Here is a 24,036-nt window from a genome sequence, read left to right on the forward strand (position 1 = left end):
CCCATAAACTTGAGTGTGAAATGTTCCTCTTTTGCCGCTTTCAAAATGGGCCTTAATTTTTCGTTTTTCCTCCCTTCTGGACTAAACAAACATTTAGGGGAATTCTTCACCCTCTCCTAATTCCCAAGTTTTCTGAACTCCCATGTAAAAGTTTGCTTCTGATCCATAGTTCGAGTCCATTACAGTCAAGAGTGGAGCCTTGCTGATTTTATAGTTGGGAATTTAAAGAGGTTCTTTTTAGCTCTTAGGGATCCCATAGCCAGCACCCAGCGCTATTAAGGGGGAGTCCCATGCTGTGGCAGATCGAATTCAGTGCGGTGCGTGTGTAAGGAATATTCTCTACCATGTGACCTATTTCCCTGCCCTTAATGAGACTTTCCTGTGTTCTCAATCTACATAATTTTTATGAACACGCGAAAATCCATTTCTATTCCATTTTATGGGTCTGGAGCTTGCTACCAATTGATATTAATTATGATTTTAGAACTTTCTGAGACACGTTCAATATAATCTATCTTTTCAGTGGCTAAAACCTTTCCAATAGCCTGTTTCTGTTTTTGAATGGTATATTTGGAAGCTTTCTACTTTGAAGATAATTTGGTTATTATAACCTCTTCTGGATATTACATTTGACAACTCACAGTTATTGGACATACTTAATTTAATTTATGGTGGTAAAGCTAGTCTGAAATGAACACATCCGCACTAGCTCTGTCTTCATATATCTGAGATACCTTAATATCGCTTGTTTTTTGGACTACATACAACTGTGTTCAGAACTTACTCATGGCTCTGTGCTCAGGGAATAATGCTGGCAGAGTAAAAGGGACTGAATATGATAATATGGATCAAATCTGGGCCCACTGTACAAGGCAAGTGCCTTATCCACTGTGCTATCTTTCTGGCCCTTTATTTTCATTTGTTTGTGTTTTGATTATTTTGAGGCGATAAAGAGTAGTACTCAGACATTGCTGCTGGCTCTGTGCTGAGGGTTTCCTCCTGCACAGCTCAGGAGACCATATGGGGAGTCAGGGATCAAACCTAGGTTGGACCCATTACAAGACAAGCACCCTACCCACTGTCCTATCTTTTCAGTTCCCAAATAAAAATCTTTTTTTTTCCAGACATGAACTCTGCAACTATTTTTTTCTCAGCCCATGACTTGTAAGTTTATCTTTCTGTTAGTCTTTGGAGGACTATTTCCTATTTAGGGAAAATCCAGTTTGTCGTTTTCCTTTTTTTCAACTTGTGAATTTTTAATTCAATTTCAGAAATCTTCGTCTAAACTGAAGGCAATGAAGATTTTCTGTTTTCATCTACCATTCTTTAGTTTTGACTTCTGCATTAAATGTAAAATTAATTTTGGGGCTGGGTAAGGTGTTTGCCTTGCATGCACCTGACCTGGGTTCGATCCCCAACATCCCATATGGTCCCCTGAGTCTACCAGAAGTGATTCCTGAGTGCAGAACCAGTAGTCAGCACCTGAGCACTGCCAGCTGTGGTCCAAAACCCAAAATAAACAACAACAACAAAATAAATATTAAGATTACTTTCAAATTAACTTCCATGGATGACATAAAATGAAGGTAGGTTCACTCTCTTCCCGTATGAATATTTAATGCCCAGAAACATTTCCCCCTCATTTTCTTTGCTTTCTATTTCAATGAATTTTTGTTTCATTTGAAGTGATCACATTCAATGATTTCCTTTTAATTTTGTTTGTTGCCTTACTAGTGGTCACCTCTAATCTTTGCTGAAACCTACTACTTCTTTTTTCCCCCTAATAATCAGAGTTAAGGGTTCAAAATCACCTGTGTGATCAGACCACCCCCTGTCCCAACATAAGAAGTTGGCAAATCAGCAGCCTACACTTTCTAAATTCTTTCGAAATCACGGGAATCAGCTTGTTTTCTGAGCACATTTCCAAGAGCAGCTCTTGGCATTTGCACACAGCCTTGCAACGGACATAAAACAACTATTTACAGATGATTCCTGGTCTAATTTCTTTCTTACACACTGACTGTGCCTCTTGGAACGAGATCTTTTCATTTTGAATATTCACGGATGACTTCTATGGGTTAACTGGCAAATGGCTTTGAGCTTTTCAAGAATTATATACCATGGGGGCTGGAGCGGGTAGGGCATTTGCCTTGCACGTGGTCGACCTGGGTTCGATTCCCAGAATCCCATATAGTCCCCCGAGCACAGCCAGGAGTAATTCCTGAGTACAAAGCCAGGAGTAACCCCTGTGCACGGCCGGGTGTGACCCAAAAAGCCAAAAAAAAAAAGTATACACTGGTAGATATTTTTCTGAGCCTCTCACACTGCACCTTTTGTTCCATTGCTGTGAGATAGGAGAGAACTCTGGGTTGGTGTGTTGGTTTGGTTTTGTTTTTCTCGAAACTCTGCAGACGTTGTAGTAGGGCATTTACAACGACAGTGAAAGAGTTGTGAGAGCATTTTTTAAAAGCTTTTGTATTGAACTGCTGTGAGACAGACCCTGACAAAGTTCTTCATGATTGGATTTCAGCCATAGATTGACTGACATAGACTGACATTGACTGACATAGAGGTATTCCAACACCCATCCCTCTACCAGTGTATATTTCCCAGCACCAGTGTCCCCAGGTTGCCTCCCCTCACCCCCTAACCCCTTACCCCCTGCCTGACTCTATTTTCTTCTCTCTCTCTTTCTCTCTCCTTTCAGGCATTATGGCTTGCAATATTGATACTGAAAGGTTATCAAGAATATCCCTTTACCTACTTTGAACCCTCAGATCTTGTCCAACGTGATCATTCCCAGCTATTACTGTCATACTGGTCTCTTCTCTAGTTCGAACCATTGACCAAGAAGCTCCTAGAAACAACAGGCTTGTATAGTCAAGTCGAAGACTATAAAACAACAATCCCATTCACAATCATGCCTCGGAAATCAAGTACCTCGGAATCACTTTAACTAAGGAGGTAAAGGTCCAAAGAAAACTAGAAAATGCTACTTCTGTGAGAGCATTTTTCATCCTTCTAAAGAATGCTTTCCTCCCTCATCTGGGATTTCAATGCAGAGTCAGAGGTGACTGTTTGATGATATCTGGTAACCACCAAGGGCAAATGAGGCCTTCGAGCGCAGTATGTGCGTCTCAAAGTGAACAAGATCCACAGCAGCTTTCCAAGACTTAGTATGAAAATCAGAAATGCCTATCAAATGACTAATCATTGGGCGGGGGTGTTTCACATATTTAAATGATCATAATTGGATATACAGATTTAATAATGTATTATTAAAAATTCATTTCCTCTGTTTCACTTTGCTCTTGCATTTGCATCCTGCAAATGAGGCTGCAAGAAAATACCAAACGACACCTGACTGATGCGTCACTCTCTTTCTTTGGAGAACACTGCCCACGAGTCAAGAGCGTGGGCTACCGGGCACATGTTTGGGCTCCATGATGTGGCATCATTTCCACTAGTCCCTTCCAGAAGCTTCCATTTCCTCCCCTGGAAATGGCTGAAAACTGTGATAGTCACCGCAAGGCTAACTGTGAGGGAAAAAAATTTCCATGTACAGTTCTTATACTGGTAAATAAGCAATGCTCAGTAATGAGTGCTCGTATTTCATATTACTTTCCTTGGAAAGATTTTCTGAATCTTTTCCATTCAAATGTTTTCTGACAATGTACCCTTGTGTAGGCCACCTATGGCTGATCTTAGTGGAGACCCTTTGATCAGCATGCAGAAGATTCTTTTCAGCCCTGGACAATTGTTTACTACTCACCACATAATCTCAGTCATCCATCCGTGAATCACTGTATCACTGTAAATCCGTTGTTCATCGATTAACTCAAGCAGGCTCCAGTAACATCTCCATTTGTCCCAGCCCTGAGATTTTAGCAGCCTCTCCTTACTCGTCTTTCCCAATGCTGCCGTATTGGAGGCTCTTTCAGAATCAGGGGAATGAGGCACGTTATTGTTACTATTTTTGGCATATCAAATATGCCATGGGTAGCTTGCCAGGTTCTGCCATACCATCCGTGGATACAGGCCAAATAATGTACGCCTACTGAAACCCTGAAACTCCAACACATTGTTTCACAACCGTTCCTCCAATCATGGTGCTCCTCTAATCTTATTTCCTCCCTAGGGTCTCCTATCCTACCGACCGGAACCTGTAGTCTCACGCTATAGAATATCCTGGGGTGCCATCAGGGTTCCATATGGCCCCTGGTTGAGAAATGCTTCTCCAGCATTTCCCTGGCCAGCCCTTAATCCTTTCAAAGCCGTTGGATAATCAGTTCTGTTCTCCTCACACAATTTTCTGAGTCTTAGGACAGAATCTAGTTCCCTCTGTCCATTCTGCAATAACTCTCCATTAGATACGTCTGATATATTCTTCTCCACAGCCCTTCCCATGCTTGAGATTAAATTGCAAAGTCCATATTACAACCACTTTCTTGAATCACTCAATTCACTTTTCTTGAAGTTTTTTTTTGGGGGGTGAGGAAGGGAGGAGGTTGGTGCAGGGCAGGTGAGCAAGGAAAGTGGGTTTGGGTCATACTTAACAATGCTCAGGGGCTACTCTTGACTTTGTGCTTGGGAATGACCTCCCCACATTCCCCTGGACTGCACAGGGATCAAATTGGATATGGCCACATGCAAAGTTAAGTACCTTAACCCCTGTACTATCCATCTGACTCTTGAGATTGTTTTTTGTTTTTTTGTCACTCAGGTTCTGGCTCACTAAGAATTGTGGCCTAAGAGTTGAGGCATGAGGAATTAGATGCGAGTATCCTTCTTCCTCTGACTAGCAGCGCTCTGCAATGCCTCTGGTTAGCTACCCATTAAGGACAGCAAATGCAGAATCATCCTCTACCGTGGAGGTCCGGGACGTGAAAGTCTTTCATGTCATCAAGGTGAGGGCACAGTTGAAGCAGAGCATCCCATAAGGAAGGAATCAAGGTCCAAAGTGGCAGGCGGAGGAGGTGGGGTGGGGTGAGGGAAAGCAGGTGAGGTGACACCCAATTGCTTTAAGTGAGTTTAAGTCGGATCAAGCTCAGAGTGTCAATGGCAGCACCCGGCCAGTTCTGTTATGCATTTGCGTATGGAATCCCAGCCCTGTCTCTGGAGCACCAAGCAGAATGGTATTTGCTATCAAAGGCAGAGACAAAACACATGCATTCTTCAAAGACCACAACTCGGAAACCCTGTATGACACAAGCATGCCGGAAGTCGAAACATTTACGTGGTCAAGTGGGTTCTGAGCTCTTCTGTTCAGGAGACGGTGGATGGAATGGGGGAGCTGAGTCAGATGCAAGTTCTGACTCACTCTACAGCACAAGAACGGAATCCATCTATCTGCTGAGGACCACTATTGACCAGATTTTGTCCCACGAGGAACAAAAGTCACAGGCATTGCCTTCCGGTCCTCCCATAGCGAGGAGGGAAAGAGGATAGACTGAGACAACGATAGATGCATTAACACTGAGTCTTTATGAATGCTCAGAATCAACGGGGGTTGGGAGGGGGAGGGAATCAAAAAAAGGTGAAGACTTTAGCCCAGGACAAGGCGACCATTTCTAATGGAGTTTCTAAATATGGAACGAGGTCCTTGGGGAGGTAATGATCTCTTATCTCCTCAAGTATTCAAATGCACAGGATTAATGAGCATTAATGCAGAATATTATAGAAGAAAGTGAAAGGTTATGTGAGACGAATGCCAAGCTCCATCCTAATTTAGATTCTATGCATCTCAAAAAGGGACTGACCCGCTTCTTAAGACACTATTCCATACAGAATCATCGATCGGGGTTAAAAAAAAAAGCTTAAAAGACACACCTGATGGAAAGTACAATTTCTATGAGCCACTCACAAATGTTCTACTTTTAATATGTAGAAGCCACAGAACATACTTCCAGAAATGAGAAGGTATGCCTTTGTGTATGTGTGTGTGTGTGTGGTGTGTGGGGGGGGGTGGTCACTGGACCACACCTCGCAATGCTTAGAGCTTACTCCTGGCTCTGCACTCAGAAATCACTCCCAGTGGTAGTCTCGGACTGCATGGGATGCTGGGGATCGAACCCAAACCATCAACATACAAGGCAAATTACTCTCCCCACTGTACGATTGCTCCAGCCCCAGGAAGGTATGCTTTCAAGTCCCCTTCACTTACTCACTAATGTTCTCTGATCTCTTTTCCTTGCCTAAGAGAAACAAAGGCCAGACGCAGCACTGGCCAATAGAACCGGTCCTTAGGTTCACAACCAGCACAGAAAAGCCAGGAGTCAGCAAAGCAGCGAGAAATGGAAAGGTAGGGTGACCTCTGTCTTGCATATGGCTGACCTGGTTCGATCCCCGCCATCCCATAGGGTCCCTGAGCACCATGGGGAGTAATTCCTGAGGGCAGAGCCAGGAATAAGCCAAAAAAGACCAGATCCAGTAAAGAGATGAGATTTGGGGAGGGGGGAGGGGGAATCCTCTGAGCAGGAAGTAACATTACAGACATTCAAACTCGGGTCTCTGGACTCTGAGTTCAGTCACACAAGGTAAATGCACTCTCTAGAGGTGTCGACCTTCCAGAGGCTGACCAGGTATGCCTCAAAGTCCATTCTCTGCTCCAGGAAGGATCCTTTTAATGTTTTGGATCATAAAATCATGATTTGGTAAGTTTTTTCTTTCTTTCTTTCTTTTTTTTTTTGGCTTTTTGGGTTACACCCAGCGATGCTCAGGGGTTACTCCTAGCTCTGCACTCAAGAGTTACTCCTGGTGGTGTTCGGGATACCCTATGGCATGCTGGAGATTGAACCTGGGTCGGCCGCGTGCAGGGCAAATGCCCTACCTGCTGTACTATTGCTCTGGCCCCAAAGGTAAGTTTTTTTCTTAGGGAAGTGTGTGTGTGTGTGTGTGTGTGTGTGTGTGTGTGTGTGTGTGTGTACTGGGTGGGGGTCAGATCATACTTGGTGGTGCTCAGGGGCTACTCCTGGCTCTGTGCTCAGGAGTGAACGTTGGCTGTATTTGGGGGACCACATGTGGAACAAGAGATTGGGGGTCAGTGTCTTGTCCTGTTCCTCTGGCCCCATAAATCCTGACTTGGGGCAGCAAAGCTCTTCGCTGCCAATGTAGCCACTTCTAGCGCAGGGGGACAAAGACGGTGACTGGTTACCATGGTGGAGACCAAGAACACAAATCAGAATGTCACCTCCGCCCCGAGGGCGGCCCGGAGGCGGCTCTGCCTGCCCCTACCTTGAGCTCATCCGCGTTGTAGAAGTCCACGCGCACGGCGGGCACCATCCAAGTCTGGAAGAGCGTGGCCAGGATCTGCTCCGCGATGGAGTCGGCGATGAGGTGGAAGTGCAGAGGGTTTCTCCTGTGGGGAGAGAGAGGCAGAGCTGAGGCCTGGCCAGCACGGTGGCCAACACCCGCCCCATCAGTCACGCGCGGCCAGTGGCAGCAGCCACGGTGACAGTCCATCCGTCCTGTCAGCAGGTCACCGCTGAAAGGACAGAAGGGGTCACCTTGGCCCACCTCAAGCCATGACCCAGGACCACCATGACGCAGCAGTGGTCACTGGGCTCAGCCTCTATACCTGTTGTATGCCCAAAGCTCTGAAGGAGAACACATGTGACCACGTGGCCCAGCCTTTATTTCTCCCAAGACATATCAACTTTGTGACCCAGCGCAGTGCCAAACCCTGTTTCCGGAAAATTCTCTGAGACATCCAAGAAGGCCACCCGTGGGGCTCCCAAGTCTGAGGAGAGCTTAGTGTTCCTGTCAGTAGCTGCTCAGTGTCCTTCCCATCCCCCCTCCATGCACCAGCCATGGCTGAGACGCAAACTAAGTGCAAACCAGTATGACACAAGGGCCACTGCTCTGGACCCCACTGACAGCATGAACTGGGGCAGACCTGAAGTCGGTCCCTCAGCCCTCAGCTCTGCTGGGTCTTCATTCCATAAAATGAAGCGGGGGGAGTGGCAGGAGGCTGGAGGGATAACACAGTGGGTAGGGTGGTAGCCTTGATGCGACCAACCTGGGTTTAATTCCCAGCATCCCATAGGGTCCCCTGAGCACTGCCAGGGGTGATTCCTGAGTCCAGAGCCAGGAATAACCCCAGTGCATTGCCGGGTGTGACCCAAAAAGAAAAAAAAAACTTCTCATGAGGCTACTGGACTTATGAAGAACGATCCGGGAAATTGATGATGCAAGGCAATAATTGATATCAAGAGGATGATAAATGAGCAATAGTAAACACCATTGGGATAATAATATGCAATAGTAAGCCTAGGCAAATAATAGAGCAGTCGTAAACATGGATAAAAATATACCAATAGTAAACATACACAGGATACAACAATAGTAAACAGGCTAATATTACAGGAATGGTAAACAAATAGGGCAATAATCAGTATCTTAGTTTACTTTCAGGTATAAAGCAATAAGAATTTTTAAAATTCCAATTAGGGGTAACATCTCACTAACCCCATCATAAGAAAAATATGCCAAAAATATTATATGCCAAAAATGTATTTAATATACATCGCCGAGGGGCTGGAGAAATAGCACAGCAGGTAGGGCATTTGCCTTGCACACAGCTGACCTGGGTTTGATTCCCAGCATCACATATGGTCCCCTGAGCACTGCCACGAGTAATTTCTGAGTGCAAAGCCAAGAGTAACCCCTGTGCATCCCTGAGTGTGATCCGAAAAGCATATACACACAACCGACTAAACACCATAGCCTGGCCTGGCCTAGATTAAATGACCTCAGACGCTTACGTTAGCCTATAATGGGATAAACCATGGAACACAGAGCCTTGTATGGGACACAGGGTCTTAGAAGGCACAGAGCCTTATATGGGACATAGAGCTTTGTATCGAACAAGGAGCCTTATATGGGACAGGGTCTTGTATGGGACACAGACCCTTACATGGACACATCTTATCTGGGACACGGAGTCTTGTGTGGGACATGGAGCTTTATAGGGGGCACAGAGTTTTGTATGGAACATGGAGCCTTAAGTAGAACACGGAACCTTGTATCAGAGATGGAGTCTTATTTTATTATTATTGAATCACTGTGAGCTACAGTTACAAAGCTTTCATGTTTGAGTTTCAGTCGTACAGTGGTGGAACACCCATTTCTCCACCAGTGCACATTTCCCAATACCAATGTCCCCAGTATCCCCCGCCCCCATCCTACCCCTCCCCCTGCCTCTGGGGCAGACAATTTCCCTCATACTCTCTCTCTCTACTTATGGGCATTATGGTTTGCAATACAGATACATCATGTTTGGTCCTTTATCTACTTTCAGCACACATGTCCCATCCCGAATGATCCTTCCAACCATCATTGACTTAGTGGTCCTTTCTCTATCCCAGCTGCCTTCTCCCCCAGCTCATGAGGTAGGCTTCCAACTATGGAGCAATCTTCCTGGCCCTTGTCTCTACTGTCCTTGGATGTTAGTCTCAAATTATTATATTTTATATTCCACAAATGAGTGCAGTCCTTCTATGTCTGTCCCTCTCTTTCTGACTCATTTCACTTAGCCTGATACTCTCCATGTCCATCCACTTATAAGCAGATTTCAATGACGTCAGAGATGGGGTCCTGTATGGGACAGAGAGAGGCTTGTATGGGACATGGGGCCTTCCACGAAACACAGTCCTGGAGATGCTCTCAGTTCCATACGCAGTGTCAGGGATCGATCCAGGGATCAGTTGTGTGCAAGGCCAGAGTCTTGACATCTGAACTATCTCGCTGGCCTCCAAAAAAAGATGCATGTGCGAGCCTCCCCCAAAAGGTTTCTCCCCAGACAAGTTCGAATCTTGGAGACAATAGCAACTTCATCTTAGAGGATGGGAACATAGGTCACAATGCATTGGGAGCACAGCTCACGTGCTTTAGACGCACAGAGACACGGAGAGGATGCCAGGCTGGGTCTCCTCACAGAGCAGCCCACACCTGTTACCCAAGAAGGAAGCCAGCACTCACCTCCCCTAGAGCAGGGCCTGCAGTGGAGAAAAAGACGCCTGCTGCCTTGGGCACCCCTCGCAGCTCCCCTGGTCCAGGTGAGGATGCGATACCCATGGCAATACTGAGAAGCAGAGCTTCCCTCCTGCCTTTGCTTACTGGAAGTAGTTAGAGACCTCGTACTAAGCAAGCCCGGGTCCACTACAGAGACATCTGAGCTGAAGCAAACCTCCGGGATTAAGCTCAGAGAGCACTGGCAAGTTCAGAGAACCCATCATTGTGACTGGAAAAACTCCGTGAAGCCGTTCCTTGTCGAGATGCCCAGGGACCCAAGTTTCCAGGAAAACCTTGAGGTTGCAGGGAGAGGAAGTGGCCTGGATGACAGCCCAAAGCTCAGGGGCAAATCCGTGCCCAGGCTGAGGGACTCCCCTCGATATGAGAAACAGTGCAACTGCCCAGAGAAACCCCAAAGAAACCCCTCGTAAAGGTGGGCTGAGAAATGAAATCCAGCGATTGGAAGAATTGAGATAGGGTCCCAGAGGCACACCTTGAGCTAGCGGGTGAGTGTCTCCCAGCCTCAGTTTCTTCCCTTTTTGTGGAGAAGCTGCAACTGAAAGGATTTGAGTTTGGTGAAACAGCCCCCCAAGGTAGGCATGAAGCTGGCTAACTTTTCTTACCATCCAGTGCACAGTAAAATATGATGGAGCTCTTATGTGCTCAAGAATACTGCCCAAGGATGGTAGAGATAAGAACCAGGAAGATGGTTCCATGGCTTGGAAGCTGGCCTTACATGTTGGGGGAAAAGGCAGCTGAGATAGAGAAGGGACCACGAAGTAAAGGGTGCCTGGAGTGCCCGCTTGGGATGGGAGATGCGTGCTGAAAGTAGACTATGGACCAAACATGATGGCCACTTAATACCTGTATTGCAAACCATAACATCCACAGAAAGAGAGAGTAAAAGGGAAGAGGCAGGGAGGGGGGGAAGGGATGGGGTGGGGGTGGCGGGAGGGATACTGGGATTAGTGGTGGTGGAGAAATGGCACTGGTGGTGGGATGGGTACTTGATCATTGTATGACTGAAACTTAAGCATGAAAGTTTATAAGTCTGTAACTGTACCTCACGGTGATTCATTTTTAAAAAAAAAGAATACTGCCTATCCATGCTAGTGTATTCCATGGTATTTGTCATAATTGGCACATAAATTACATGTAATTATATATGTATTTATGTGTTCACATATAAATACATATATGATTAAATATACGTATACATAATGTCTATATTAAATATATGGCAAACACTAAAGTTTATGTTTTTATATATGTGTACAGTGAAACAGTCACCATAAGCGAGTTAAGGAACATACCTCCCACTGCCTCTAGATCTATTTTCCTCCTTTCTTTTTTTTCCTGTGCCTTTTTCTTCAGTCTTAACAGAACCCAAGTCCATGCCTTTACAGATTCCACTGATTTGGAGCCAGAGAGACAGTACAGAGGATAAGGAACTTGTCCTGCATACGGCAGACCCTAGTTTGATCCCCAGTATCATGTCTGGTTCCCTGAGCATCACCTGAGCACAGTAAAGTCTGACCAACACCGAATCCTCAGACCCTTGCTCTGAACCACTGGCCAGAGAGCTTGAGGATTTAGGAGAGGGGGTCCTGGGGCCTCCTGAGCCCCCCTCGAGAGGCCTTCCAGCAAAACAAAACAAAACTTCCACTGATTTTACACTCAGTGGGTGTGAGTTGGGGATGAAGATGATGATGAACAGATTTACGATGACAGTATCTGTTTGCTCACCCAAAGGTAATGATTAAATATGAAAGTGACTGGGCCAGAGATAGTACAGGGAGATAAAACTTGGCCACCCAAGGGGGATAAGAACCACTCACCCAGTCCCTTCTCCAGGTCACCTGAGTACCACCAAGCATGGTCAAATACCAAAAAGGAAAGTAAATAAAAATTCAAAAAAGAAAAGTGAAAATAATAGTCAAAATGGGAGCTTTAAATTTTTTTTTTTCTGGTTAAACAGCTCGGAAGCTGGATTGACAAGATTCCAATCCAGTCTGTGCCCTCTCTCTGTGACTCTGCCCCATGACTTAATAAGCACAGTCCTTTCTCTCACCAGGAAAATGGGGTCATCCCCCCAGCACCCACCTCATGGAGACCTACGAGAATGAAATGCAGCTGTAAACAAGGAAAACCCTCGGAGGCCCGGGGTAGCATGCAAATTGGTCTAGTTTCTATGGAAAAGAGTATGGAGACTTCTCTCAAAAATATTAAACACAGTCAACCAGATGAGCTAGCATCTCTACTCCTGGGGAATCTATCCAAACAACATGAAAAACATTCATTAGGAGAGATATTCCACATTGTTTACAAAAGCTAAGATCTGGAAGCAACTTAAGTTCCTGATGACAGATCCGGGGGGGGGGGGGGGATAAAGAAATCAAGTAGAGGAACAAACACAGTCAAATAAAAACAAACCCTTGGAATCTGACCTCAAAACCACAGTTACCAAGGAGGCAGAGAAGATGAAAATGTTGGAGAGATCTAAATGAAGGGTGGCAGAAGTTATTATTGGTCTCTAGGCAGTGGGCCAATAATACCTATCTAGGGCGGAGTGATAGTGAAGCGGGTAGGGTGTTTGCCTTGCATGTGGCTGACCTGGGTTTGATTCCTCCATCCCTCTTGGGGAGCCCAGCAAGCTACCAAGAGTATCCTGCCCACACAGCAGAGCCTGGCAAGCTCCCTGTGGCATATTCGATATGCCAAAAACAGTAACAACAAGTCTCAGAAGGGAGACGTTGCTGGTGCCCGCTCGAGCAAATCGATGAACAATGGGACAACAGTGCTACAGTGCTACAGGCAGTGGACCAATAATATCTATTATATGGTAACAGACATTTTGGGTCTTTTTTGGGGGAGGGCGTGGAAGCACATGGGGTGATGCTCAGGGGTTACTCTTGGCTCTGCACTCAGAAATTACTCCTGAATATCTTGCCTGCATGGCAAAGCCTGTCAAGCTACCCATGATGTATTCGATATGCCAAACACAGTAACAAGTCTCACAATGTTACTGGGCCAGCTCGAGCAAATCGATGAACAATGGGAGGACAGTGATAGTGACTCCTGGCAGTGCTTGAGGGACCATATGGGATGTTGGTGATCAAACCCAGGCTGACTACATGCAAGGCCAGTACCCTCCTTTTACTGTTGCTCTGGCCCCAGTAACATACAGTTTCAAACGAGGTATGAAACTGCCTCTAACATAGTTTTGCGACCTGTTAGTATCACCATGATGATACTAAACACTGAAACACTGTCCTCCCGTTGTTCATCTATTTGCTCGAGCGGGCCCAGTAACGTCTCCATTGTGAGACTTGTTGTTACTGTATTTGGCATATTGAATATGTCACGGGGAGCTTGCCAAGCTTTGCCGTGCGGGTGAGATAATCTCAGTAGCTTGCCGGGCTCTCTGAGAGGGGCGGAGGAATCGAACCCAGCTCGGCCAGGCTGGCTGCGCACAAGGCAAATGTCCTACCACTGTGCTATTGCTCCAGCCCCATGATGATAATATCACCACGATGCTAAAAATAAAAAAGGGACTAGAGTTTGGAATGTTATGGGAACTACATCTGTACTGATGAAATAAAAATATGGAACCATTCCACACAGATGATCTCCTGATATTCAACACCGGATTAGCTGGGGAGGAAGTCAAAAAATCCAAGAAGCTCTTGTCTCAAGTCCAACTCACGGGCAGCAAGCGCCACCTGAGACTGATTCTTATTCTCTGCCTGATTAAAACTTCAGGTTTCTCCCATGCCAATCTGGAAACGGCTCCCCCCTCTCAGTTGAAGCCCAACTAGGCACTGAGAAATTCTAGGTAGATACTGGTCATAGATACGCAATCTTATTCTCCCTGCTCTTAAGGGGCATGAGCGAAGCTAGACAGAAACCCCCAGTTGCTGGTTATGCAAAATTAAAAAAAAAAAACAACCTCTCCCAGTTCCTTCCTTCCTGCCAGCAGGGCTGGAGCATGCCAGTAAGCGAATCGTTCTTGCAAACAGATATTAAATTTTTACAAGCTGCTCCACCTTCTGCCCGGGAGGTAAACATTTAATTTCTAAATAAAAATTCCCCCTCTCGTCACTAAGAGCTTGGCTTCTTTAAAGAGGAGGTTAACTCATTCCTGGGTTATCTACCATTGGTATGTGAGGGACAGATATTCCACGGACCCTCCTTTAAATATCAAAGAGTCACAGACATATATGCGATTTTTTAAAAAAATGTTTAACTCAATCTTTGCTTCCCTATAGTTTAATTTTTTCCCATTCACATTTTTCCCCCTTATTGCATATGGAGGAGACCAAAAACAGATGTCAAGAGAAGATAAAAGCAAGATCACTCTCCAAACACAACAGGAGACTATCCCTTCCCCAATTTGGGGGGCCCTTCCAGTGGTGCTCAGGGGTCTTGAGTGCCACATCTGGTCATGCTCAGGAGAAACACAGAGTGCCAGGGATCATCTTGGGACAGTGTCCAGGCAAAGCCTATACTCCTATACTTTGAGCTCTCTTCAGGCACCCGAAATTAGTGCCCCCCCCCTTTTTTTGGCTTTTTGGGTGACATCTGGTGACGCTCAAGAGTTACTCCTGGCTCTGCACTCAGGAATTGCTCCTGGTGATGCTCAGAGGACCATATATGGGATGCTGGGAATCAAACCCGGGTTGTCCGGGTGCAAGCTAAACGCCCTCCCTCCCTCCCTCCCTCCCTCCCTCCCTCCCTCCCTCCCAAGAAATCACCTTTTTTAATATTTATTTTCTGCTTATCTTTCTTTTCACCTTTCTCCTGTTTGTCCCCAACCCCCCACCTGTGCCCCGTACCGCTGGGGTCGAACCCAGGGCTTCACACACCTCCCTCTACCAGTGTCCCCAGATTCCCTCTCCATCCCAATCCTTACTCCACCCCTGCTTGTCATCACAGAGTTCAGGTGGTGGCTGCTTAGGTCTGATAGTGTTGTTTAATCTGTATTTTGGGTGTATGACTTAACCCCTCACTCTTATCATTGGCAGAACTGAAGCCCTGAAGCCTGTTCACCTATTACTTCTTATTTTCTTTCTTCTTTTTTTCTTTCCTTTTCTTCTTTTTCTTTCCTTTTCTTGTTTTCTTTCCTTTCTTGTTTTCTTTCTTTTCCCTTTCTTTCTTTTCTTTTCCTTTTCTTCTTGTTTTCTTTCCTTGCTTGTTTTCCTTTCCTTCTCTGTCCTTCTTTTATGTGAGGTGTAAGATATCCAGCTTCAGTTTCTTATACGTAGTTTTCCAATTTTTCCAGCACCATTTGTTGCAAAGCTGTTCCAAGTTTTCAGCCCCTATATTAAAAATTAACTGCCCATATATATGGGGTTTTGTCTTAGGGCATTTGGTTCTGACCCATTGATCAAAGGGTTTATTTTTATTCTAGTACCATGCAGTTTTGACTACTATAGCTTTATAATACAGCTTCAAATTAGGAAATGAAATACTTCCCAATTTCTTATGTTTCAGTGTGGTTCTGGCTATTAGTGGACTTTTATGATTTCATACAAGCTTTACTACTGATTTTTCTAGATCCTGGAAGAATGTTGTACGAATTTGGATGGAAATTTCATTTAATCTATGTAATAGCTCAGGCAGGATAGTCATTTTCATAATATTGATTCTTCCAATCCAAGAGCATAGGAGATTTTTCCACTTTTTGAGGTCTTTTTCTATCTCTTTCTTAAATGATTTAAAATTGTCATGGTATAGATGTCCCACACCTTTTGTTTTTCTGATTGCTGGATACCTGATCCTTCTAAACATTTTAAATGGAATAGACTCCTTGATTGCTTTCTCCTCTGCTTCATTCTTTGTATATAAGAATGGGATGCCGGGGATCGAACCCAGGTCAGCCGCGTTCAAGGCAAATGTCCAACCCGCTGAATGCAACTGATTTTTTTGTGAGTGTATTGACTTTGTACCCTGCCACTTAGTTTTATTGGTTTATTATTTCTAGGAGTTGTTTTGTGGACTTTTTAAGGTCTTCTATGTATATTATCTTGTCATCTGCAAATAGTGATAATTTGAGTTCTTCTTTCCCAATCTGGATCTGTCTGATGTGTTTTCAATCCCTTTGTCTGATTGCTGTAGCCAGGTCATCTAATACTATATTGAAATACAAGTGTAGAGAGTAAACATCCTTGGCATGTACTTGATCTCAGAGGGAATTATTTCAGTCTTAAAGTAAGTTACTGGCTGTAGCTTGTTATAGATGGCCATTAGAATCCTGCTACAGATGGCCATTATATTCTATAGAGGCCATAATAATCTTCCACCCCTAATTTGTTGAGGGTTTGGTTTTTTATTAATCATGAACAGATGCTGGATCTTGTCAAAGGCTTTCTCTGCATCAGTAGATATGATCATATGATTTTTATTGTTCCTTTTATTAATGTGGTGTATTATGTTAATTGATTTGCACATGTTGAACCATCCTTGAATCTTTGGGATGAATCCTACATGATCAGGATGTATAATTTTTGTGATATGTTCTTGAATTCGGTTAGCTAAGAATATGTGTAGATGTTTTTTGCATTGATATTCATCAGGGAGATTGGTCTAAAATTTTGTTTTCTGGAAGTGTCTCTGTCTGCTTTGGGTATTAGTGTAATGTTAGTTTCAGAGAAGGTGTTTGGAAGAATTACTATGTCTTTGATATGTTGGAAGAGCTTAAGGAGTTTAGGCAGTAGACCTACTTTGAAGGTTTGATAGAACTCACCAGTTAACCCATCTGGACCTGGACTTGGGGAGGTTCTTAATTACTATTTCAATTTCCTTACTTGTAATTAACTTGTTTAGGTTCTCTATTTCCTCCTTGTTCAGCTTTGGGAGATTACAGTCACGGTCCTCCCGTTGTTCATAGATTTGCTCTAGCGGGCCCAGTATCGTGAGACTTCTTGTGACAAGACTTAAAAAATCTGTCCAAAGTACTGAACGTTAAAAGTAGGCAAAGAGATATACTAGGTAACCTTTCATTATCTGTACTGCAAACCACAATGCCCAAAAGAGAGGGATAGAGAGATGGAGAGATGGAGAGAGAGACAGACAGAGACAGACAGAGAGGAGAGACAGAGACAGAGAGACAGAGACAGAGAGAGACAGAGAGACAGATAGAGACAGAGAGAGACAGAGAATAGAATTTGATCTAAGTATGGCTATCCCAGCATTTTTTGGTCATCCTTTGGCTTGTATGATTGTTTTCCATCCTTTCACTGTCTGTATTTATCCTGAGAGTTCAGATGTGTTTCCTGTAGGCAGCAAAAGGATGGATTTTCTTTCCAGAACTACACAACTACTCAATAGCTTTTTATAGGGAAATTTAGCCCATTGAAATTCAGAGATTATTGACAAAAAGGGTTACATTGGTGTGTGTGTGTGTGTGTGTGTGTGTGTGTGTGTGTGTATACCAGCTGTTTTGGGGAGTTTTTTTTTATTATTAAGTGGCACTTCAGTAACTCTTATGGTGCTGATTTAGTTGTAGCAAATTCTGCCAGCTCTTGTTTTTCTGAAAAGTTTCCTGTCCCTCCCTCAAGTCTAACTGATAGCCTTGCAGGGTAGTGGATGCTAGACTGGAAGTTTATTTCAGCCAGTACTCTGAATATGTCGTTCCACTTTCCTAGCTTGTCTGATGTCATATAGACGGTCAATTGTGGTTCTTACGTTGCTTCCCTTATATCTGAGGGTTTTCTTCTCTCTTGCTGTTTTAAGTTGTCTGTCTTTATCTTTTGATTTTACTGTTTTGATTGCTATGTGTCTCGACATTCTTTTGTTTGTGACTCCTTTGTTTGGAGCTCCTTGGGCCTCCTGAATCTGTGCAGGAGTCCCTCTCGAGATATCAGGAAAGTTCTCCGTTATTATTTCTTCGACCAGCTGTTCTTCTCCTTTACCTTTTACCTCTCCTTCTGGTCTTCCTGTGATTCAAAGATTATTTCTCTTTTATTACCTATCAAGAATCTTACATTTTTCTTCCATTTGTTTCCTTTTCTTCTTTTTCCACTTTGTTATTAGCGATGGCTAATATTCTGTCTTCAATATCACTGATATGGTCCTTTGCATATTGAATTCTATTGCTCTGACTTGCTATTGTATCTTTCAACTCTTTCAATTCTATTTGCTTGGACTCTCTGATACCCTGGATCTATTTGTTGTAAGTTGCTTGAATTTTTCTTCCAGTGATAGCTTTTGTTCAATGGCCATTGTATGGAACACTGATTTGAGTTCCTCAGCAATGAGACTTGAGAATTCATTGAGCTCCATGTTTGTTTTTTCTTTTTGGGTCACACCCAGCGATGCACAGATGTTACTTCTGGCTCATGCATTCAGGAAATACTCCTGGTGTTGCTTGGGGGACCATATGGAATGTTGGGAATCAAACCCAGGTTGGCTGTGTGCAAGGCAAAAGCCTTACCCTCTTTGCTATTGCTCCAGCCCCTTGAGCTCCACGTTTTGCCAGGACTTTTGTCCCTGTCTGACAGAGCAGGTGAGATCTTTTGTTTTACCATTGTTCCTAAAGATTTGTGGGTGCTAAAATTTGAGTTTGGGAGATCTGACCTAAGTACTCTTTATGATCTGCCAGCCTGAGAATATATGATTTATGTGCACTTAGCATGTTGACTGAACTGCACTGGTCATGCAGTTCAATCTCTAATATGGTTCAATCTCTAATATATCCGTTTGTACAGGAGTGTTAAAATAGACATATTTGAGGAGATACATAAAACCCAACAAACCTTGAAGTTGGGGAGACGAAGGAGTGCTATTTTGGGTTTGGGTTTTGGGTTCCAAAGGGCTCTTGGGAGGGGCTTCCTGGGTCCAGAGGACCCAGCACGGGGTGGCATAGATGTCAATATGAGATGCGGGTTGGCTCCCTGGACACATCTGGATGATGAAAAAGGCCCATGTCAGCATCCAGGGTCCTTGAAGGGTAGGGTGGGGTGCAAAGGGTTCCAAAGGGTTTTGGAAGGGGCATCATGGGTCCAAAGGACCCAGCAAGGGGTGGCAGATGGCACAAAGAGAGCAGGATGGGTTCTTATTGATTTATTTACATTGGGGTTTGGGGTCCCACCTGGCAGTGCACAGAGGCTACTTTCAGTGCAGAGCTCAGGGGCTGCTTCTGGTCTTGCGCAGGTGGGACCAGGCGGTTCCCGGGATTGAACTGGGGGCTCCAGCATGCAAAGATGTGCTCTGCCCCTTTTAGCCAGCTTCCTAGCCCAGGACCCCATTTTACAAAGCCACTGAGAACATGACTGTAAGAGGATGTCCGCTATATGCTTTTATAATTCTCAGTAGTATTACAGAGGTGTTTTTTTTTAAATTTCTGGTGCGTATCATCTTTCCAAGACAGAGGCCCTCAAGGACTTCTATGGGGTCGCGTTCTAAAGCACCACACTAATAGATAACACAACTTCCTTCTTTCCAAAAGGTGACACGATGTTTCAGTTCTAGAATCAGTGTTCAAGAATGTCTGTCACCCACTCTCTTTTAAACCAAAGAGCAAATAAAAAAAAGGTGAGGGGGGTGGGGTGCTGCTGGAGTCATAGCACAGCAGGTAGGGTGTTTGCCTGCACTCGGCCAACCCGGTTTCAATTCTCAGCATCCCATATGGTCCTCTGAGCACTGCCAGGAGTAATTCCTGAGTGCAAAACCAGGAATAACCCCTGTGCTCTCTAGGTGTGATGCAAAAAACAAAATAAAAATAAAAAATAGGGGCTGGAGCAATAGCACAGCAGGTAGGGCGTTTGCCATGCACGCGGCCGACCCGGGCTCAATTCCCAGCATCCCATATGGTCCCCTGAGCACCGCCAGGGATAATTCCTGAGTGCAGAGCCAGGAGGAACCCCTGTGCATGGCCAGGTGTGACTCAAAATAAATAAATAAATAAACCAGAGCGGGGTATGGAGTGATAACACATCTGGCAGGGCATTTGCCGTGCATGTGGCCAACCCAGGTTCGATTCCCAGCATCCCCCCAAAGCACCGCCAGGAATAATTCCTGAGCGCAAAGTCAGGAGTAACCCTTGTGCATCACCGGGTATGACCCACGCCCCCCCCCCAAAAAAAAAGCAAAAAAAAAAAACCAAAACAAAACCCCAGAGTGTCTCCCCGACACACACCGCATCCTTCGGCACCCCTGGAAAGTGAAACTGATTGGCTGTAACAAAGCAGGCCTTAAGTGAAAAATCTGCTGGCAATCTTGTCTAGAAACTAAATCTAATTACTGTAATTAACAGTGAACGCCCGAGAAGCATCCTGCAGCACTATTATTATATTATTATTAACATTAGGACGGGACTTGATGTGTCAAAGCATTTGAGAATCACGTATGAGTTAATCCTCGCCACGTGCTGGGGGAAGCGAGGCGGCTATTTATAGCTGGACTTTTCCAAGCTGAGAGTCTTTCAAAAGTCCTTCAGTCTCTTCCTATCTCCACTCATTATCACCCATATTAGCCATGCCCAGAAGAATTCTCCTTGGTAGAGTCGCAGGGAGGAAACTCTCCCCGTTCTCCTTCGGTGCTTGAAGATGAAGCCGCGCTGGGCATGAGCTGCAGGATTGTCACGCCACGTCCTTCGCGTTGGCTTTCTTCTCCGGGCGCAGGACCCCGTCAAGCCCGGCATCTGAGCAGCAGCTGATAATAAACTGGCTGCTATTTTTACACCGAGCATCTCCAGTTGGCCCTGTGGACGGCGCGAGCTGCGGCCTCGATAAGTTTCTTAGGATTTCCATGGCTGGTCCAGCTTGTGTGAAGAATCTTCCTGCGCCTGTGATATTATCTACACATGGCCCACAGGTTCTCATGTCTTTTGATGTTTTGGAGAACCACAACATTGGCCCCTGATTAGGAAATGGGAGAGCCTGACGACATGGAAGCACACGTTTAAAAAGTAAATATTTCACACTTTAATTTTTATTTATTTATTTATTTATTTATTTTGGTGTTGAAGCCACACCTATTGATCACGATCACAATCATCCCATTGTTTGTCGGAACCAGTAACGTCTCCTTCGTCTTAGCCCCGAGACTTTAAAAAGTGCCACATTCAAGGCTCTTTCAGGATTAGCAGAATGAGACCCCTCATTGTTACTGGTATTTGGCATATTGGGTACTTCACGGGGAGTTTGCCAGACTCTGCCGTGTGGGCAGGTTACATTCTGTAGCCTGCCAGGTTGTTCAAAGCAAGAATGAGATAGTCTCTGGGTCTTGGCCATTGATGGGATTACACGGCACCCGGGGCGGGGCGGGGGGGGGGCAGTTGGTGGGTGTGACCCCTGCCTACTGGAAGATGGAGGATCTGAGGGGAGGATGCTCAGCCCCAATCCAAGCAGGCTTGAAAATCTCAGCCCGGGGACCCGCATGCCTTTGTTCCTCTGCCGGTACCTTCATGCGTGTGGAGAGTGGTCTCAGCATGGTTGTGGCTGGTTCTGGAGGTCTTTGGCTGCCGGGGCTCTGCTCGGGGCAGGAAGGGAAACTTAACCTGCCCCCCTCCAAGGGGGCCCCGGCGAGGACAGCCAGGCGTAGGGGCAGGAGAGCCCCCTATTGATGCTCTGGGTAATGCTCGGGAATTTCTCCTAGCTCTGTGCTCAGGCATTACTTTTTGTTTGTTTGTTTATAATTCTTTATTCAGGCATAACTTAAAAAATGTTTTTTTTAATTTTTAAAAATTTTATGACTTTAATTGTGAAGCCCTTTGAGTCAAATGCAAAATAACATTCATGGGCCTGGAGAGACCGTCTTGCACTTGCCTTGTACGTGGCTGACTCAGGTTTGATCCTCAGTACGACCATACAGTTTCTTGAGCATCACCAGGAGTTATCCCTGAGCACAGAACCAGGAGCAAGCTCCGAGAACTGCTTGATGTGGTCCCCAAACAACAATTTTTTTTAAATAAAATGAACTGACATTCATTCAGGCATCACACCCGGGATGGCACAGGCTCCTAGCTCTGCACTCAGCAATTACTCCTGGCAGTACCTGGCGAACCATATGGGATGCTGGGAATTGAACCCGGGTCGGCTGCGTGCAAGGCAAACACCCTACCTGCTGTGCTATCGCTCCAGCCCCATCAGGCATCACTTTTAATGGTGCTGAGGGGACCAGCTTCAGTGTCTGGGACTGAAGCTGGGTCAGTTGTGTGCAGGGCACGTCCCACATCTGTAGGTTGTTCCCTCTCTTAGTTCCTAAGAGTGGGAGAGAGAGTTTGACAAGCTAAGTGTGTGCTTTGCTGACAAGAAGTCCAGTGTCTATGCCAGGAGCCATATGGTTCCCTGAGCAACGTCAGGAGAGCCAAGAGTATTTCCTGAGCACCACCAGGGGTGGCCCTAAACCCCACAATCACTGTCACTGTCACTGTCCTCCCATTGTTCATGGATTTGCTCGAGGGAGCCCAGTAACGTCTCCATTGTGACACTTGTTACTGTATTTACACAGTAACCAAATACTTTACCGGTAGCTTGCCAGGCTTTGCTGTGCGGGCAAGATACTCTCAGTAGCTTGCTGGGCTCTCCGAGAGGGATGGAGGAATCGAATCTGGTTCGGCCGGGTTGACCGTGTACAAAGCAAACACCCACTGTGCTATCACTCCAGCCCACCCCCCACAATAAACAAATAAATTAAAAGCAGATTTTTTTTTGAAAACTTGGTCAGGGAGGAAACCTTTATAGGAGACAAGGAATGAGCCAGTAACTGTGACAGGTGTCTCAAACATGGGAAGGGGCTATGGACAGGGTCTTGGGGTCACAGTCAAAGAAATGGCCAAGAGGAGAGGTCCCTACCAGCGGACGAACTCTAAAATCAGTGTCATAAAAGCAAAGTAAAAGTAAAGGCCCTCCCATTGATCATCAATTTGCTCGAGCGGGCCCAGTAACGTCTCCATTGGAGACTTTGTTGCTACTGTGTCTGGCATATCAAATTCTCTCGGTAGCTTGCCGGGCTCTCCGAGAGGGGCGGAGGAATCGAACTCGGGTCAGCCATGTTGGCTGCGTGCAAGGCAGACACCCTACCCGCTGTGCTATCGCTCCAGCGTCATACTCAACCAAAAACGTTTGGGGTGTGGCTTTGCAGGAAAAGCGAACTGATGGAAGAGCTAAGTTCAAAAAGGAGTTCAAATGATCTCCCCAAACTCTCTCAGCTAGATCGTGGTAAGAACGTGAAACCAAACAAGATCCGCGTGGGACTTGATGGGCGAGGTATGTCTTCAGGTTATTTATCAGGGAATTCTCCTAGATTCCCTTGCTAAAGGAGTAACCACTTTCTGGGCCTTCAGGAATGCAGGGGGAGCACATTGCTGAGGTATTAGGAAAACAGACAAATAGGGTCTGGCTTCTATTCCCAGAAGGCCCACATTTGACTTCAGAAGAAAGGAAAAAACATGAGTAACAAGAAATAAAATGCAAGGTGATGAACAGAACGACAGAGGAAGCCCAGCACCACAGGTACACGTGTGATTCTTTTTTTTTCTTTTTGGATCACATCCGGTGATGCACAGGGGTTACTCCTGGCTGATGCACTCAGGAATTACTCCTGGCGGTGCTCAGGGGACCTTATGGGATGTTGGTAATCGAACCCAGGTCAGCCGCGTGTAAGGCAAATGCCCTACCTGCTGTGCTATTGCTCCAGCCCTGGGCATCCAGTCTTTTACACCACCCACCAACAGAGATATTAAAACAGAAAGGTCTGGGAACTGCCAGGTAAGAGTGGTGAAGACACCCTGTCCATGGCAGCCCATAGCACAGTAGATATATGGAAACAAGTCACATGCCCGACCATAAATAAACGCACCAAGAGGTTGCGACAAGGGTCTGGAACGATAGCACAATGGGTAGGGCATTTGCCTTGTATGTGCCTGACCCAGATTTGATTCCCAGCATCCCACAGGGTCCCCCGAGCACCACCAGGAGTAATTCCTGAGTGAAGAGCCAGGAGTAACCCCTGTGCAACACTGAGTGTGGAAAAAAAAAAAGGTTGTGGCAGATACACAAGGGAACACCCCTCCGCTGTGAG

General features: G+C 45.4%; 1 protein-coding gene across 1 annotated transcript in view; it reads right to left on the bottom strand.

The window, feature by feature from the left end:
* Positions 1 to 24,036, bottom strand: part of LARGE1 (LARGE xylosyl- and glucuronyltransferase 1) — a 383,597-nt gene that overhangs the window by 249,828 nt on the left and 109,733 nt on the right. The window contains exon 4 of the mRNA XM_056134685.1: positions 7,234 to 7,357. Coding sequence (XP_055990660.1) covers positions 7,234 to 7,357 — 124 coding nt within the window. The remainder of the gene's footprint in view (positions 1 to 7,233; positions 7,358 to 24,036) is intronic.

The sequence above is a fragment of the Sorex fumeus genome, unplaced genomic scaffold (assembly GCF_029834395.1).
Source record: "Sorex fumeus unplaced genomic scaffold, SorFum_2.1 ptg000101l, whole genome shotgun sequence".
NCBI classification, from domain to species: domain Eukaryota; kingdom Metazoa; phylum Chordata; class Mammalia; order Eulipotyphla; family Soricidae; genus Sorex; species Sorex fumeus.